The sequence below is a fragment of the Humulus lupulus genome, chromosome 6, assembly GCF_963169125.1.
Source record: "Humulus lupulus chromosome 6, drHumLupu1.1, whole genome shotgun sequence".
In the NCBI taxonomy this organism is placed as follows: Eukaryota; Viridiplantae; Streptophyta; class Magnoliopsida; order Rosales; family Cannabaceae; genus Humulus; species Humulus lupulus.
In genome coordinates this window covers 185,460,275-185,478,473 of record NC_084798.1, presented here as the reverse complement: position 1 = coordinate 185,478,473, position 18,199 = coordinate 185,460,275, and the positions used below count along the sequence as shown (strand labels likewise).

The 18,199-nt window shown below is 32.1% G+C and overlaps 2 protein-coding genes across 5 annotated transcripts; one reads left to right on the top strand and one right to left on the bottom strand.

Moving 5' to 3' along the window:
• The first annotated feature begins 1,717 nt into the window (after nt 1-1,717).
• On the top strand, nt 1,718-17,581 carry LOC133782819 (disease resistance protein RPM1-like). Of its 4 annotated transcripts, none has more exons than XM_062222217.1 (6): nt 1,721-1,835; nt 1,923-1,974; nt 2,648-2,710; nt 13,973-16,827; nt 17,047-17,094; nt 17,191-17,581. In XM_062222217.1, the coding sequence occupies exons 4-6, from the start codon at nt 14,001-14,003 to the stop codon at nt 17,214-17,216; spliced, it is 2,901 nt and encodes a 966-aa protein (XP_062078201.1). In that variant the 5' UTR covers nt 1,721-1,835; nt 1,923-1,974; nt 2,648-2,710; nt 13,973-14,000; the 3' UTR covers nt 17,217-17,581. The 4 variants fall into 4 exon arrangements, with proteins under 4 accessions (XP_062078204.1, XP_062078201.1, XP_062078202.1 ...); XM_062222218.1 differs by having other exon boundaries at nt 1,734-1,835; nt 1,945-1,974; XM_062222220.1 differs by lacking the exon at nt 1,923-1,974 and having other exon boundaries at nt 1,718-1,835.
• LOC133785739 (uncharacterized) lies at nt 7,073-9,547 on the bottom strand. Its single transcript, XM_062224954.1, has 6 exons — nt 9,006-9,547; nt 8,224-8,885; nt 7,940-8,115; nt 7,794-7,859; nt 7,482-7,703; nt 7,073-7,330 (listed from the first exon to the last, which is right to left on the bottom strand). The coding sequence occupies exons 1-6, from the start codon at nt 9,545-9,547 to the stop codon at nt 7,073-7,075; spliced, it is 1,926 nt and encodes a 641-aa protein (XP_062080938.1).
• Nucleotides 17,582-18,199: the final 618 nt, after the last annotated feature.

Sequence of the window (18,199 nt, the reverse complement as noted above, 5' to 3'; positions counted from 1 at the left end):
GATATTGTCCTTGACACTGAAAACCCAACTCGAGTAATTAAGGTTGGAAAAAACTTCAAAAACGAAGTAAAGCAGCAACTAGTCCAATTCATGAAAGATGATCAGAAAGTCTTTGCCTGAGCTCATTTTGACATGGTAAGAATAAGCCCTAAACTTATAAGTCATGCCCTTCATGGTGATCTTGACATTCCCAGAAAGCAACAGAAGAGAAGATTGCTAGATGACGATAGACAGGAGACATTAAAAGAAAAGGTCGACAAACTACTCGCAAACAAATTTGTAAGAAAGCTCTTGTTATCCAATCTGGGTTGTGAACCCAATGTTAGTTCAAAATCCAATTGGGAAATGGTGGACATGCATTGAATATACAGACCTAAATAAAGCATGCCCGAAGGACTGCTTTTTCTTTACCTCGAATAGATCAACTAGTTGATGCCACCTTGTGACACAAGCTAATGTCATTTATGGACGCATATTTTAGATATAACCATATTGTGAAGCATGGACCATGCGATTATATCACTTCAATGAGATTGAGACCACATAGATGAACTTAGAAATTTTCTAATATTTACTTAATATTATTAACAATAATATAGTACATAAGCTACATATACACAATAATTCAATTCATTCATTTATTTCATTAAAACCATTGTCAACTATAATTACTTTAAGTGCATTATTCCCAACACTTTGGACTAAAAATGCAAGTCGGACTAATCAACGACTTGTAAATAAAATGTTCGTCAACCAAATTGAATGTAACATAAAGGTGTATGTAGACGACATCTAATCTCGACCCACCGCCAACCAAGCACCGCTACGAAACTGGTTTGGAGGAAATTGCATCTACATTACTTTGTTCCAGCTGGGAAATCGTATTTGTTAGTTTTGGTATTGATTGTGTATGGGTTTTAGATCAATGTCGAAAACTATCTTCATTATTATTCAAGTTAAGATGTAACAAGTCATATTATATTACTTATTACGTCAAATAGATACATGGCATAATATTTGGGATTTTACCTGTGGAATTTGTTGGACCTAATAAACTTTTTATATCTAACATAATTTTTTTTAGTAGTGACAATTCAATACTCTTCTCAGGGTCAATGTTGGTGGCCGACAATTGCCGTCCACATAAAAGTGACATCTAAACATAATTTTCTTATTAAAAGTATAGAATGACTTTTCTTTCTTTTCGTTGTATGATTATCTTTTTCCATTCTTTCTTTATTTTATTTGTGAAAAATCTATTCATATCACTGGCGTGGTGTGATATATGAGATTATTGAATCTTATGCATACATTATATATCAAATCAAAGTTTAAAATATCAAACTTTTATTAGAATGAGATGTGGGGTGATGAAAGAATTAGACTGAAGGAAAAAGCATATATACTTTCTTAATTATAATTACTAATTTCTCGTCTTAATTATATTTGTTTTTCGAAGAATATATACTTAACAGTTTTATATATGATTTTTGAGAAAAGACATAAGTAGTTTCAGTTTAGTGATAAAATATTATGAATTATATTGTCATATATAATATAGTTGATAACTTCGATTTTCTGGTCATATATAAAATTACTGCTCTTCTGGGTCAGTTTTGGCGACTTACATTATCGTCCACAGAAAGAGTAGCATGACTTTTCAAATTATAAATATCTCTATACCTTTCAATTATATAAATAAATTAGTTGAGAGCAATAATTTATTCACAATTTTTACATATTCTATATATATATATATGTGTTATTATTATTAGGCATGCCTGTTTTTGTTGTGTACATCTAGTCTCAGCCACTCAACAACTATCAGAAACTTTGTAAGAGCACTACTCTCAGCTAAGATGATCTTTTTCAGTTATTTTACTGATTAATACATATATAATCAAGCATTTATTAAACTCTAGTTGATTGCGTCTTCACAAACAGTCTTCTCAGCAACATAAGATATTTATGTAGGTAAGATGACCTTCATAGATGATCTTCATATATATACATATAAATATACATGTCTGCCTATTCTTATTTATTTTATTTTGAAGGTGTTGAGATGTATAGACTCATGTTGTTTGTTTGTTAAGTATTTAATAAAAAAAAATGTATCAATTAAGCTTAAGAAAAACAATTGAACACCTACTTCTAGGCATTTAGTGTATAACGATCGAATTTCTTTAATAGTTCTTTTTTAGTTAAAATGGAAGACTTAACTACATCTAAAAATGTTAAGAAAGCTTTCTAGAAGGACAGTGAAAAAAATTGGCATTATAGATACCCTTTTGAGAATACTTCTTGATGTTACGGAAAAGCTTTTGCAAGGACATGGAAGATTAATTAAACAAAACTTTCTTTCATTTTTTTATTCACTTTAGAATATGAAATAGGTTTTAGTGTAGTGAGTACTTTTAAAATGTATCATTATTTGACAGTACTTTATACTCTAGTCTCTTTTTCTTTTGCTTTTTCCAATTTAGTTCTTGAGTTTTAATTTTCTTTTTTAATGTTCAGTCTTTTTCTTAATATATATATCTATATTTTAATCTTGTTCGTAGATCTTCTCTGAATCTTTATTTGATTACCGACATTTAACGAGCTTTCACATTGTCTTTGAATTTTTCTTGTTGGGATATTGAAGGATGCGGATTGGAACTTGGAATCTCAGTACCATTGACTAGTCGTCTTTGGATATTACTAAAAGGTATGTATTATATAATTTTGTTACTTTTTTTAGTTTATATTTATACAATTTTGGAGTAATTAATTAGCACTAGGCATTTTGGACCATCTTATTTTAGCTCCAAATTACATTCTCGTCATATGTTATTTATTCAACAAAAAAATTAATTTTTTCAATAAAATAAAATAAAAGCAATCATATTTCAAGCTGTAGCTCAAAAAATAGCTAAATAAGTGTAAATAACTGCATCAAATCAGGACCATGATCAACATATATTCAATTGTTATAGATTTTATTATATTTATACATATTTTCTTTTAACAACTCAACATAAATTTGTTTGAGCGGAATTGCATTGAAAAAACAATCATGCAAAGTTAATTGAAGTATATATATACTTCCACAGCAGCTCCCTCGATCTATATATATATATATATATATATATAGAAAGCAATTTTATACTTTTTTACTGCTATACATATGCCTTGTTCACAATAGAGAACTATTTAATTACGAATGATAAAATGGGCCTTTAAGAGAAGTATATATAAGAAAAATTAATAATATCTTATTATGGTAATATAATAAAAAAAAATAAAGGAAATTTTACATTTATATACTTAGAATCTAAAGTAACTACAAAAATACATTCAACCAAATTAATTACACAAATATCAGTACCACGTCAACATAACATACTAGATTTTGAAAGGAAAAAAAAAAAAAAAAATCCTACTTTCTGATTTTTTTTGTTTTTTCTGGGTTGTAAAAAGTTACATTTTGGTTACTTACGATACCGATAAGATACCAATTTGTCACTTTTTTTTTTATTAAATGCTTTATTTTTTTTATCACATTATTTCAGTGCATTTTGGTTACCTACAAAACACATTTGTAGACATCTTAATATACAAATTAGTTATTTTTCTGTTATATTATGGTATCAGATTATTTAAGATACATTTTGGTAACCTTCAAGCTTATTTCAAAAACTAATGAGTTGACATATAGTATAATAACTTACCATATAGTTTATTAATAAAAATTAATTTAGTATACTAATAAATAAAAACTTTTAATATACTTCTTTTAGTTACTCATGTAATTTACATATTTTATTATTTAAGATACTTTTACATTACCTTCCAAGACTATTTTAGAAACTAATTAGTTTACATATAGTATAAAAAAAATATTCCTATATAATTCCAAGTTACCATAAATAACTTATTAGAAAATGATATTATTTAGTATACTACATAGTTACTTATAAAAGCTACATTTTCGTTGCTTTTAAAATCATTTGAGATACCAATTGGTTACCTTTTGATGTATGACTAAATTTTTCGGTGTTCTGCAAATTTAAAGCGACAAACACACTTAGTGAGTTACCAAAAAGAGTCTTCTTATGTTCTGTTTAAAAGTTACTAAACAAATCCTAAAGAATCTATTTTAAAAAAATTACTTGAAATGTTTCTATAATAGCTTTAAAGTTGTTTCTAATACCATATAGTATATTTAAATGTAAAATAAGTATACAAATTTTGGTATATTAAATTTGTTTAAGTTTACAGTTTAGTTACATTTTTGTTAACAAAATATAAAAAAGAAACTAAAATATTACTTTTTATTTTAGTCATCTTCTCCGGAGACAGCGAAAAAAAATATATGTTTCCAACATATAAAAATGATCACATTGAATAGTAGATTGCAATGGTACCACTCTTGAGCCCAATCAATTATCGGTGTAGCCGAAAAAGATTTTTGAAGTTAAGGAGAAGAGAAAGAAAGTAAGTAACATTAAAAAAAAAAACAACATCTTCAAAACGGTATGGTTGGACAAGAAATAAGACAAATTAAGTTTAAAAAGGTATAAAATTAAGGTAGAGTTGTCAATTAAATAACTCATGTTATTATTGTAATTAAGTTACAAAAAAGCGTACTAAGTGTAAATTTTTCAAAAATAAAATGAATTAATTTTTAGATTAGTTTTTTCATAATAATAATATATAATTTATTTTCCTTTCTCCACTACTATAAATGTGACTTTTGTCGGCAGTTTTTCCCGCAGGCAAAAGCCTGATACCTTTTGCCGATGCAATTTGCATCAGGAAACATATTCGAGGAACAGTGGCCGGGGAATCATCTTTTGCCAGCGACTTCCACATCACGCCGACAAAAGCTTTTTCGACGGCAAAAATAATTCACCGGAAAAACAAATCTCGCCGGCAAAATATTTTCCTACGAAATCATGGGGCTATCTTTTGCTAGCGAATAGCGGTTTTTACCAGGGGAAATTTATTCGTCGACAAAAGTTTGGTCGAAAAAATTTGACTTTTACCGGCGCAAAAAATGCACCGGTAAAAGATTTTGAATACTTTTTTAAAATAAATTTATAAAATCAATATAAAATTTATTATTATTAATTAATTAATTTTATTTTATTAATATAAAAAACTATGCACCGGTAAAAGATTTTGAATACTTTTTTAAAATAAATTTAAAATTAAATAAATTTATAAAATCAATATAAAATTTATTATTATTAATTAATTAATTTTATTTTATTAATATAAAAAACTACATAATTGTTTTGTAAATATAATTGACAAACTAATAATACATAATAAAGTAAATGTCATAAAACATATAAAAATACATAACAAAATAAAACAAATTGTCTTGAAATTAAAGGTGAAAATAAAAGTATATCAACTTGGCTAAATCATCCTCATCATTGTCGTTGTCTTCTTTGTGGACTGAATGGGATGGTTGGCTAGCTAAAACACCATCGAAGTTAAATGTTGGTGGGGGCGGGAAATTTATTCCTGGTACCATGGCTTGCATCTGTTGCATGAAATTTGCCATGTATTGGTTGTATTGTATTATGTATTGGTTCTGGGCAATCAAAAATTGTTCATGGGCTTGCTGCTTCATTTTGAGTTGCTCATTTTCCTCCCGAAGATAGCCTACATCCACAGATGGTTGACTACCGGACATGGAGGACAAACTATGTGCTCGCTGTTCTCCAGTTGCCTTAAGCCTAGGCAAGGGACCAAATCCTTTCTTATAGCGGGATCGAGGACCTAAAATATCACACACTACATCCAAGTCCGGAGGTAGTGAGACATCAGAACCGCCAACACAAGATGTAGCTGATGAGGCAGTAGGTGTACTTTGTGATGCTCGCCTTTGAGTCATCTCCTCCTGAAAAATATTAAAGTTAATTGATTAATATTATAAGAGACAAAATTTAAACTAAATAATGATTAATCAATTTAAAAGTAATTAAATCTTACATGCGCCTTCCCAGCTTCCTCGCTTAGCCAACCTTTCTTATTTCTGTGGAGTTGTTTGAACATGTTGATGAAGCTCGAAAATTGGCCAGACTCATCAACCTAGAAATGAAAAAATATTAGAACATACACATAATTTCTTTATAAAACAATAAAAATGTATAATTCATATAACGTACGTTATCATGAACATGCGACACAATGGATCTGGAGTTGTGTCCCCCCGGTGTAGGCATTTTGACCCGATTTTCCCTGTTCCTTCGAGACCTTTCCTATTTTACATGAAACAATAATAATGTAATTAGTAGTTGCGTAATTTAAATTGGTATAAATAATTATAGTTTTACCTGTTGTTCCTCAGAAGACCAATAATCACACAACATCGCGTAGTCAGTTTGAGAAACACCTGTATATGGTTTTGCCTTTGTCGCTTTGTTCTTCTTCTCCCCTCCAATTTCAACCTAATCACTTCTCATATTATACCGCCAGTAAGATAAATACTTCATCATTTGTTTTTCCATATGGTCCTTAACAACTTTATCCACCAATGGAAAAGTGAACTTCTCCTTCAATTAAAATTGGGAAAACTTGGATAGATAATATATACTTTTAAAGTTAATTAATTATTTTAGTGCTATATTAAAGTTTAGTGAGATACTTACAGATTATCTCTGGTAAATGGTCGCAACATCTGTCTGTGGCACATCACTCCAATGAAACAAAGTAGGGGATAAGATGTCATGCACAAATCGAGCAATGGTGTTGTTGAACCATTTTCCATACTTATGTATAGATCTTCCAGTCGTTGGATCAAACTCCACTTTCATATGGGTAATCCCCTTGGATCGTAACATCGCGATCTCTCTCTCAACATTAGCATCGTAGTAAGATCCCTTTACTTTTTTCTTTCCCTGGTTGTTGCTAGATTTCGGAGCTGACATGGTATATATTTAAATTGGCATTAAATTTAACGAAATTAATATGTTGGTTTTTAGTCATTTGTCTAATAAATGATTAAATAATTAACACCCAAAAAAAATTAGAAATGTTATTTATTAAAAAACAAGTTACAAGATTTGTTTCTATATTACAAGTCATCATCCTCATCCTCATTCTCATCATCAACATCAACTACATCATGATCATCATCGCTATCACTGTCAACAAGTAAATGTTCTTCATCATCTCCACTGTCGGATAAACCCTCTTCATCAGATTCATCATCATCAACAATAAAGTTATTAGAGGTTGTGCCACCTAACCCATTAAAATCTCGTACTTCAGTTGGATTGACATCATAACGGTTATATTGAACATTGTCTAATATTGGAAGCTCTACCCATAACTGAAATCCAAAAGAATTATCTTCTTGGTATATCATTGGCATTATCAATCTGATCGATATCTATGTTTGAAAAATATCACACATTCCTTGGAATATAAGTGTTCACGAGTCTCCAATCATCCCCGTTTTTATCACCTTTTAGATAATATACCAATTTTGCTTGGGATGCAAGTATAAAAGGATCAGCCTTGTAACATTCATCCTTGACGTAAACGCTTGTGAAAATTGGATCTTCTATTGTTCGAGTTGTGTCAAACCAATTACACTTAAGAAGCACAATGCTGCAGCCCATCATGTACGAAAATTCAATTCTTTCATCCAACACCCCATAATAAGTGACATCATCAACACTTAGGACCATAAAACCATTGTTCTGTATTTTCAACTTTAGATCCCGACTATGAACAATATATTTCACTCAATTCACAATTATACCCGGATAGGAAAAGATAGTAGAACTTGCTTTGTTTGCAAGAGCATATAATTCATCGGATACCTCTGAAGGCGTTAACTGTTGTAGTTGATTGTTCTACAAATAAAACAAAATACAATTAAATTGATCAATATTTATTAATTAATTTAATTATTTCAAATTGTTGAAATACTAACTCGAGTTTTGAACCACTTAGGAAACTCAACTTCTTGTTTATGTTGCAGATTCAAACTACTTTCTCTTTCCAACTCATTCGTATGCTCATTCATATAATCCTCGATTTCAGTATAATTGTTCAAGATGTACCATTCAACTTTTCTCTTCAACCATGATTCCATCAAAGTAACTGTTCCTTTGCCAAAAGGACGATCAATGACCTTAAATATAGAATATTCTCAGTCAGGCCGAGATCCAACCCAATCATTATTCCTTATGAGTCGGTTGAATCGAGTTTCAATACCTCGAAAGTACATTGAGCAAAAAGTTAATGCCTCATTCACGACGTAAGCTTTAGCAATTGACCCTTCGAGATGTGCACAACTTCGAACATATCGTTTGTACACCGCCATAGACCGTTCAAGTGGGTACATCCACCTAAAGTGCACAGGGCCACCAAGAGTTGTCTCTTTCAGAAGATGAATAACTAAGTGCACCATTTCATCAAAAAATGCAAGAGGAAAAGTCATCTCTAATTTGCACAAGATAATTATAATATAATTTTGCATCTTCTTGAGATCTTTAACATTCACAGTCCAAGAACATAGTTGCTTGAAAAATAGGCACAACTCAGTAATGGCCTTCCGAACTTCTGTTCCCAAAAATGGTCGGATGCCAGCTGGCAACGACCGTTGAAATAATACATGACAATCGTGTGATTTGAGCCCTGAAATCTTACCATCAAGAACGTTTACATTCTTCGATAAGTTTGCCACAAAACTATCTGGAAATTTAACTGATTTCACAAAATAACGAAATTGACGTCGCTCCCCGACACTGAGTGTGAAAGACAAAGGGGGTTTCTTCCACTTGTTCCCATCCTTATAAAAATGAAGATTACTCCTAATTTTCATATCAGCTAGATCAAGTCTTGCCTTATCTGTATCTTTCGATTTTCCATCGATACTTAACAAAGTACCCAAAACACTATCACAGACATTCTTCTCGATATGGATTACATCCAAATTGTGTCTAAGTGACAAGTGTTTCCAATATTCAAGCTCAAAAAGTATGCTTCTCTAAGACCAATTAAGATTAGACGGAGACTGCTTACACTTCACACCCCCATATTCTTCGTGTTTCCCTGGTTGTCGAATTTGAATATTTTCCATTTGATCCACGATGTCATCCACCAAGTAGTCTTTGGGTGGAGGTCGGAGATCATTGCTACCGCCAAAAAGTTTAGGTTTATTCCTCCATTCATGATCCTCATCAAGAAATCTTCTATACCCAATATATGCAATTTTACTTTGGATTCCTACTGAAGGAGTTTGCTCGTTACACGTCGGGCATGCATTATATCCTTTTGTACTCCAACCAGACATCATAGCATAAGCTGGAAAATCATTAATAGTCCACAGGATCGAAGCACGCATACTAAATAATGAATTATTGTATGCATCTTGCGTCTCCACACCGTCCTCCCACAATTCTTTCAACTCATCAACTAGAGGCCTCATATACACATCAATATCTTTTCCTCGTGAGGTAGGACCTAGAATCAATAGTGACAATATTAAAAACTCTGGTTTCATGCACTTCCACGACGACAAGTTGTATAGGACCATGATAACAAGCCACATACTATAAGAGTTGCTTTGATTAACAAATGGATTAAAACCATCTGTAGCCAAACCCAATCTCGCATTTTCGGGTTATGATGTGAAATTTGGATAATCCTTATCAAACTATTTCCAGGCATCACTATCAACATGGTATCTCATCACACCATCTTCATTAGGCCTCTTAGAATAGTTCCACCTCATATCCTCTGCAATATATCGAGTGCTATACATCCTCTTCAAACATGGTGTCAATGGAAAGTAACGCAACACTTTATGGGGAACTTTCTTCCCTTTCCCACCAGATTCTTGCCAATGACATTCACCACAAATAGGACAAAATCCCAAACTCGAATTCTCCTTCCAAACGAGTGCACAATCATGTTTGCAAGCATATATCGTCTCATATCCTAATCCAAGACCTTGCAACTTATCTTTGGACTCGTAGTGACTCTTAGGTAAGATTGTTCCCACAGGCATTGCATCAATTAATAATTCTAGCAAACTATCAAAATAATGGTTGCTACACTTATGCATCACTTTCAAATGCATGAGCTTCACTAAAAAGTTCAATGTCGAATACTTTGTACAACCAGGGTATAGCTCAGGGTAAGATTGTTCCAATGGGACTGCATCTGGTTCCCTACGTACCGCTCTCCATGGCAATACCATACTAAGTAGGATGGTTGGATGCCAGTGTTGAACAAATGCATTCTAATCGCATCAGGGGTGTGAAAACGAGCATTCCCACATTTCTTACACGGACAATGACTTAGACCCCGATAATCAACATGATTCTTAGCTACTTCAACAAACTCTGTCACACCATTTTTATATTCAACTAATAGGTGATTCCGAGCACTTAGCCAGCTTCGATCAGGTGGCATCATTTATACAAAAAATTTCCAAAGTATCAACCAAATGTATGTGTGTCCTAAACCACCTTTTCACTCAATTTCAAAATACTAATTTAATTTTTAATTAATTTTTATTAATTACTCAAATTACTAAAAAGTTACTAATTTCAAGGATTTAAGTCGCTAAAAATTTACACCCACATTTAATAAATATTTTATAATTAATTAATAGTTACTACAATTATAACATCAGTATTTAATTAGTATATAATTCATGTGTGTAAAAAAAAATTATAATCTATGTGTCGATATCCTTATAAACGATGGGTATGATCTACACCCATCAATCATAGGAATACCGAGACAGATATCATAAATTAATTACTAGAAATTGATTATTTTAACATATAATTAAAATTAACACAGAAATTTAATTCAACTTCAAAAAAAAAAATCGACAGCATAATGCCTTAATATTGAATATTCCAAAACTTTAAAATACCTACACACAGAAAATCCCAGAACATTCACAAAAGCACATAATTTATTTTTAACAGAAAATACAAATATGCGAGAAATTTCTAACACATATTAATATTTTTCTAATACATATACAAAAATTATACACATAAAAAAAACAAAAAATATACTTTTTCACAAATAAAGACTTTGTGATACCTCCAAATCAAAAGCAGCAGCAATGATGGGCTCAGACCAGTAGTGGAGGACCTACGAGCAATTCATTAACCACATACACAAGTTATGTTACAAAATTAAATAAAATTTTAAAAAAATACAAAAATCGAAATAATTACTTGTGGGGGTTCAGGAATATGGGTTTGGGTTTGGGTTTGGGTGTGGGTGGTCTGGGCCATGGAGGCTGGGAGGAGTGGTGGGGGCTCGGGTGGTGGTGGTTGGGGGCTCGATTGGTGGCGATTGGGGGTTCGGGTGGTGGCCTTGGGGTCGTGGGGGCTTGGGCACGTCTGGTCGTGGGGGCTCGGCAGTAGGTAGCTAGGAGGAGGCGGAGGCAGCTATGGAGAAAGGAAGAAGAAGAAGAAGAAGAAGAAGAAGAAGAAGAAGAAGAAGAAGAAGAAGAAGATGGGGGAGGAGACGGCTGGAAGGGGTGTATCGCATAGACTTTTGCCAGCGCATTTCAACGCGATGACAAAAGTCCCTAGCTCGCCCAGAAACCCTAATCAAAACGCGTGTTTAACGTATTGAACTTTCATCGGCGCATAATAAACTTTTGTTGGTGCATAATGGCTCGTTGGGAAAAGTATTACCGCTGGCAAAAGTCCCATCAACCCTAACAATTTACTCCTGATATTTGTCACTTCAAATATCTAAGGATAATCGTATGGCTGATTAAGTTCAAAAAGACTCATCAATTATTTTTGCCGGAGTAGATCGTATAATTATCGTGAAATTAAGATCAAATATGGGAAATCAGAACACTTTAACGTTTAACATTCAATAAAAACAGTGTTATTTACTTCTACTATTGATATTTAATCACTCATGACTCAATCGAACCATTTATTACATTTTATCTAACTAATAATTAGCTAACGTTACAATAAATTACTAATTCGTAGTTTGATTAACAACGTTACACACATATCATATCACTTTAAGCACTAACAGTTAATAAGAACAGTTATTAATGTTAGAGAATATGTCTCTTAAAACACTATATGTACAATCAAACCATTGATTAGTTGTAAAATGACATTTAATCACCAAATGTTACCACAAACTATGATATCATGTTCATATCAACACATATCAAATCGGTTTAACTTCAAATTGTTAAGAAAATACTATTCGTAAGTTTATATGCTAATCTCAAAATAATCCAGAATAAATCAAATCGTTAATTGTGTTTTCCAAACTCAAAACATATAGAACGATGCAAGTTAAACTTAAAAAAATTGTACAACTAAAAAAAATTGATAATTCCAAACTGAAAAATCTTTGTCGGCGCATACCAATACTTTTACCGGAGAGCTTAAGAAATTTACCGGCGAATATTGGGGACCTTTCCCGCCGGCATTCACAATCTCTCCACCAAAAGCCTACTAAAAATCTCACTAAAAATTTGATCAACCTTTGTCGGCGCGTTTGATGAAAGTCGTCGGCAAAAGTTGCTTTCACCAGCGAATAAAGACGCCGGCAAAATAGTGCACTTTTGCTAGCGAGTTATCCTTAAACCGCCAGTAAAAGTGGACCTTTGCCGGCGAAATACTAACACGCACCGGGAAAGGTCCACTTTCTTGTAGTGCTCAAACAAGCAGTCAACCAAAACTCTCATTCTCAATTTTGCATTGTGCATTCTAGTATTGTCAATGAAGTGATTATATATAAATATAGAAAGATTATTGGGTAATGATTGTTTTTTATCACTACCCCTAGGTAGTTTTAGTATTTTCAGTACATGGATAAGTTATAAATTTTTTTTTTGCATGATATTGTATAATGTAGTTACAAGGGACCTCTCATAAATTTTCAAGAAATTCCAGATAATTTAGGATACCAAAATCATGATTCAAATAGCTTGTTGTACGCGCGTATAAATATCAAAACAAGCACGGATGCTATTAGCTATTTGGAACCTGATTTCGGCATCCTAAATTTTTTGTATCACTGCCTATAGGTACTTTTAGTATTTTTGCTACATGGATAAGTTGCAACTTTATTTTTTTTTACATGACAGTGTATAATGTAGTTATAGGAGACCTTTCACAAATTTTCAAGAAATTTTGAATAATTTAGGAATTAAAATCAGGATTCAAAGAGCTTGTTGCACGCGTGCTTGTTTCGATTATATACGCATGTGCAATAAGTTATTTGAAGCCTAATTACGATATCCTAAATTATTCGAAATAACCTTAAAATTTATGGGAGGTCTCCTGTAGCTACATTGTACACCATTGTTTAAAAAATAGAATTACAATCACTACCTAATAATTTTCCAATATATATAGAATTTATACACTTACATATTTTTCGGTTATAAGAAAAAGTTTACTAATATACACTTAGTATAAAATAAAGAAAAGAATGAATTTAAACACATAAATATTTATCGGTTATAGTTTTGAAAATATAATTGATAGAGTAATTTAAATACTTTAATAAGAAATTTTAAAATATATGATGAGAAATTATTAGGACTCATTTATTACTTTTTATTTTTATTTCTAATTTACTTATCTTATTTAGATGATTTTTTTTAATTTGTTTACTTTATTTAGATGACTTTAAAACTAACAGTGTTAGAAAATAATAAAAAAAAAAATGTTAAATCTAACCGAAACCAACAATTTTCGTTATACTCATATTTATAAAGATAAGAAATTAATAGGATATCATTTCATAGTAGCAATTGAAAAAAGTCATCAAGTGTATATATAGTGAAAATATTCTTAACCAATAAATCAATATCAACGAGTTTACTTAAACAATTATCACTATATGTATGCATAAATCAATACCCCTACTTAAACAATTATCACTATATATATGCATATAAGAAAACGTATACTAATATGTATGCAAATATACTTTATGGCAGATATGATTGCTAGATAGACACTTCATAGATGGCAGAGATTGCTGTAGGCCTAGTTGTAGACAAGTTGATTCCGTTGCTAAGTGAGGAGGCATATTTGTTGAGAGGTATTCACAATGATGTTGAGGGAATCAAATGTGATCTAGACTTTCTGCTCGCTTTCCTTAAAGATACTGATGCAAGAGTTGATACAGATCAAAGCAACAAAAGTAGCCATAGCATTAAAGTGTGGGTGGAGAAGCTTCGAAAAATAGCATTTGAAGTGGAAGATGTTATTGATGAATACACACATCTTATGGTGAAACAACAGCTAAATCATCCCCATATCCAAAGATTTATTGGCTTTTTTCGTAAAAGCGCTTGCTTGGTTATCAAACTAAAATCACGACATGACATAGCTTCTAAAGTAAAAGATATCAGACAAAGGATTCGGGATATAAATCAAACAAGTGCATCTTACGACTTACATGACAACTCTTCATCTGCTTCTCAATCAAGTAAATGGTATGATCCTCGAAAAGGCTCATGCCTAATTGAAGAAAGTGATCTTGTAGGCATTGAATCTTCTAGAGATGAATTGATTACAAAGGTGGAATGTGGATCTCCAATGCGGACTGTAATCTCTTTATTAGGGATGGGTGGACTTGGCAAGACCACTCTTGCTAATCGAGTCTATGTTCATACAAAAGATAGTTTTGATTGCCATGCTTGGATTGAAGTTTCTCAGTCATACCAAAGGGTGGAGCTGCTACAAATGCTAGTGAAAAAGTTCTATGAGTCGAGAGAAGAATCTGTTCCGAAAGGACTTGATGCAATGGATGAAATCATATTGACTACAAAGTTAAGAGACTACTTGCGAGAAAAGAGCTATCTTGTCATTTTTGATGATGTTTGGAAGACGAATTTTTGGGGTGATATACAAGATGTTTTACCTAATGATGGCAACGACAAAAATAAAAGAATAGTCATCACAACTAGATATGTTGAAGTCGCAAATTTTTGTAAAGTATCATCATGTGTTCATATCCATAATCTGCAACGTCTCTTTCCAGAGAAGGCATGGGAGCTCTTTTGTAAAAAAGCTTTTCGCTACGAACTTATTGTTGATTGTTGTCCACCCCATTTAGACAGATTGTCACATGAGATTGTTGAAAGATGTCAAGGATTACCACTTGCTATTGTTGTCATAGCTGGTCTTTTATCAACAAAAAGCAAGACTACTGATGAGTGGAGAAAATTACTTACAACTCTTAGTTCAGAGTTGCAGAGCAATGAACATCTAGAAAGCATAACGAAAATTCTTTCCCTCAGTTTCAATGACCTACCTTATCATCTTAAATCTTGCTTCTTGTATTTGGGATATTTTCCTGAAGACTACGAAATCAGATGTGGAAGATTAGTTCGCCAATGGATTGCTGAAGGCTTTGTAAAGTCGAAAAAAGATAAAACGTTAGAGGTGATTGCAAAAGAATACTTGGTAGATTTAATAAATAGAAATCTCATTCAGGTGTCAGAGGTAAATTTTGATGGAAAAGCTAGAACATGTCGAATCCATGATCTTCTTCGTGAGATTGTCCTCAACAAGATGGAGGATTTAAGCTTCAGTCAAGTTTTGTCAACAAAGGTTTCAAACTTCAACGGATCAGCTCGACGCGTTTCAATAATCAATGGCTCTTATGAAGTTATTAAGAATAATGCTTATGCGATTTCTCAGGTGCGATCTATTTTTATCTTTGATAAAGGCAAAATTCTTAATCATCATATACGTGAAATCATCATAAATTTTAAGCTCCTAAAAGTTCTTGATTTTGAAGATGCTCCAAGTCTAGATCTCCTTCCCAAAGATATTGGAAACTTATTTCACTTAAAATATTTAAGTGTTCGAGGCACAAGGGTTGCGTTTTTGCCTAAATCAATTGGAAAATTAATAAATTTAGAGACATTAGATTTGAAACAATCATTGGTGTTTACGATACCGGTTGAGATCAAAAGGCTTCAAAGATTGCGATACCTTTTAGCTTACCATGCAAATATGAATGAATTTAGTTCATTTAATTTAGTAAAAGGAGTACAAGTACATATTGGAATCGGACGGTTAACAACCTTGCAGAAATTATATTTTGTTGATGTCAATGTTACTGGATTTGACCTGTTTAAAGAGTTAAGCAAGTTGACTGAGTTAAGAAAATTAGGCATCTTAAATTTAAGAAGTGAAGATGGAATGAAATTATGTGATTGTATTCAAAGGATGAATCACCTTGAATCCCTTCACGTAAGTTCAGTAAGTGAAGATGATACAATTGATTTGGAATCCATATCTTATCCCCCTCAATTTCTTCGGTGTCTCCACTTACAAGGGCCTTTGAAGAACTTGCCTAAATGGATCCCAGAGCTTCAAAACCTAACTAGGATATCGTTTTTTTGGTCAAAGTTAGAAATTGATCACTTGAATGTCCTTCAAAACATACCAATTCTTTCGGAGCTTCAAATATTTTATGATGGGTATGTTGGTGAGAAATTGCACTTTAAGGAAAGAACTTTTCCAAATCTTAAGGTGCTCATGCTCTATTCCTTGAGAAAATTACAATTCATGGTAATAGAAGAAGGATCATTGTGTAATCTTGAAGAGTTGTTCATTGGGCCTTGCCCTCAACTAAAGGAGCTTCCCTCTGGATTTCAGCATTTGACAAACATCAAAAAAGTTCATTTGCGTGAATTGCCAACAATTTTCTGGATGTCCAATACATTTCAAAGCTATAGAAATATTGGAGTAGACATTCAGCTTCTTTACAGAATTCGTGATGAATTGTGGAGCTTCAGATTGGAATGGGTTATGCAATTCGTGGAATATTTGCGAGGTAAGACCGAGTGTCTAATTCTTTTCAGTTATCATTAATTACTATTTCTTTTATTTCAATACATTCTGACTGCTATGAGTTTATGAAAGGAGTACAACTTGGAAGATGTATAAATCTGTCTTTATTCCATCCTTACGAAAAATTAATGCAATAACAATAGAAACTGAAGTAAATAATTGTAGAACTGCTTATTATAATTAAATTTTATATTCTTTACAGACCATGTCAGCAAAGAAGAATGGGAGTCACAATTGGATAATTATTTCAGTAAGTTATCTTTGTTATTAGTTTTCTCAAATATGTATTTATATATATAATTAGTTTGTTCATTCTAATGTAAAATCATTGTATTACTTGTCATAGGTGAACGAGCTTATAACGACGACTAGGTATATCTCAGAGTACCAAGCTTGCGGTCTTTCGTTTGTTGTGGGTATTTTATTTTATTGTGGGTTTGTGCTGCCTTTGTGGATGTGAGATTTCAGTTATGGGATAATGAGCTATTATGTGTATTTAATGGAACTGATTATCATTTTACCATATGTAATGTACTGCTACAAAATGTTCTTGAATTCGGTGTTGTAATTATTTCAGATCATTTTGCTCTCCTACTTCTTGTCCTTTTGTTTCTCATTCAATTGACAAAGACTTGAGAGAATCAATATGTCATTAAAGGACATTGAAAGTAGTCGGATTGTATCATCAGTCTATATAAATTCATGATCGCATTGATCGACTGGACTCAGTTATTTCACCATAAGTCTCTTTCAATCATATTCAACCAATCAAATTGGTACAATAAATGAGCAAGTGCTATATAGCTACGTCAATGTAAGAAGAAGCAATGAACTTCTAGTATTTTGTGTCTCTTCTTCTTCTTATCAATTTTGTTTTTCAATTCATGATCGCCTTAATTAACATGGATTAATAGTCTTTTGTAGTGTTCTATGTTTTATGTTTTACGCCCTTTCATTTTATGCAATATTTATTTGACGGGACAATTATTACTTGAAAAGTTTTTAATAGATCACCATATTTAATTAAAGCTTTTTATGGTTTCAAAATGTTGGATATTGTATCTAACTATGGTTAGTTGTTCGTTACAGTAGTTAATTCTTTTAATTAGGTTAGTTGTCTAAATTAGAGTTGTAAATATGGATTGGGCTTTTTGGCACGCACGAAATTGGCTCGAACCCAGAATGCACAAGCACGACATGGCACAAAAAAATAGTGAAAATTACACCTAATACCCAATTTAAGTTAACCTTTTTAATTTTTACCAACCTTTTAAAACTCTTTGATTAATACCCAAACTATTAATGACTCTACCCATTATACAGTAGTCTAGTGGAACTCACAATGGAATATTATT

Bases quoted from the DNA above. Each gene is read 5' to 3' on its own strand.
- LOC133782819 (XM_062222220.1), top strand. From the start codon at position 14,001: ATGGCAGAGATTGCTGTAGGCCTAGTTGTAGACAAGTTGATTCCGTTG. The intron at 16,828-17,046 runs GTAAGACCGAGT...TATTCTTTACAG, and splicing joins ATTCGTGGAATATTTGCGAG to ACCATGTCAGCAAAGAAGAA. The intron at 17,095-17,190 runs GTAAGTTATCTT...TACTTGTCATAG, and splicing joins ACAATTGGATAATTATTTCA to GTGAACGAGCTTATAACGAC.
- LOC133785739 (XM_062224954.1), bottom strand. From the start codon at position 9,547: ATGGTCCTATACAACTTGTCGTCGTGGAAGTGCATGAAACCAGAGTTT. The intron at 8,886-9,005 runs GTCTTAGAGAAG...TACTTTGTTAAG, and splicing joins TCTCCGTCTAATCTTAATTG to TATCGATGGAAAATCGAAAG. The intron at 7,860-7,939 runs GTTAGTATTTCA...TTTTATTTGTAG, and splicing joins CTAAGTGGTTCAAAACTCGA to AACAATCAACTACAACAGTT.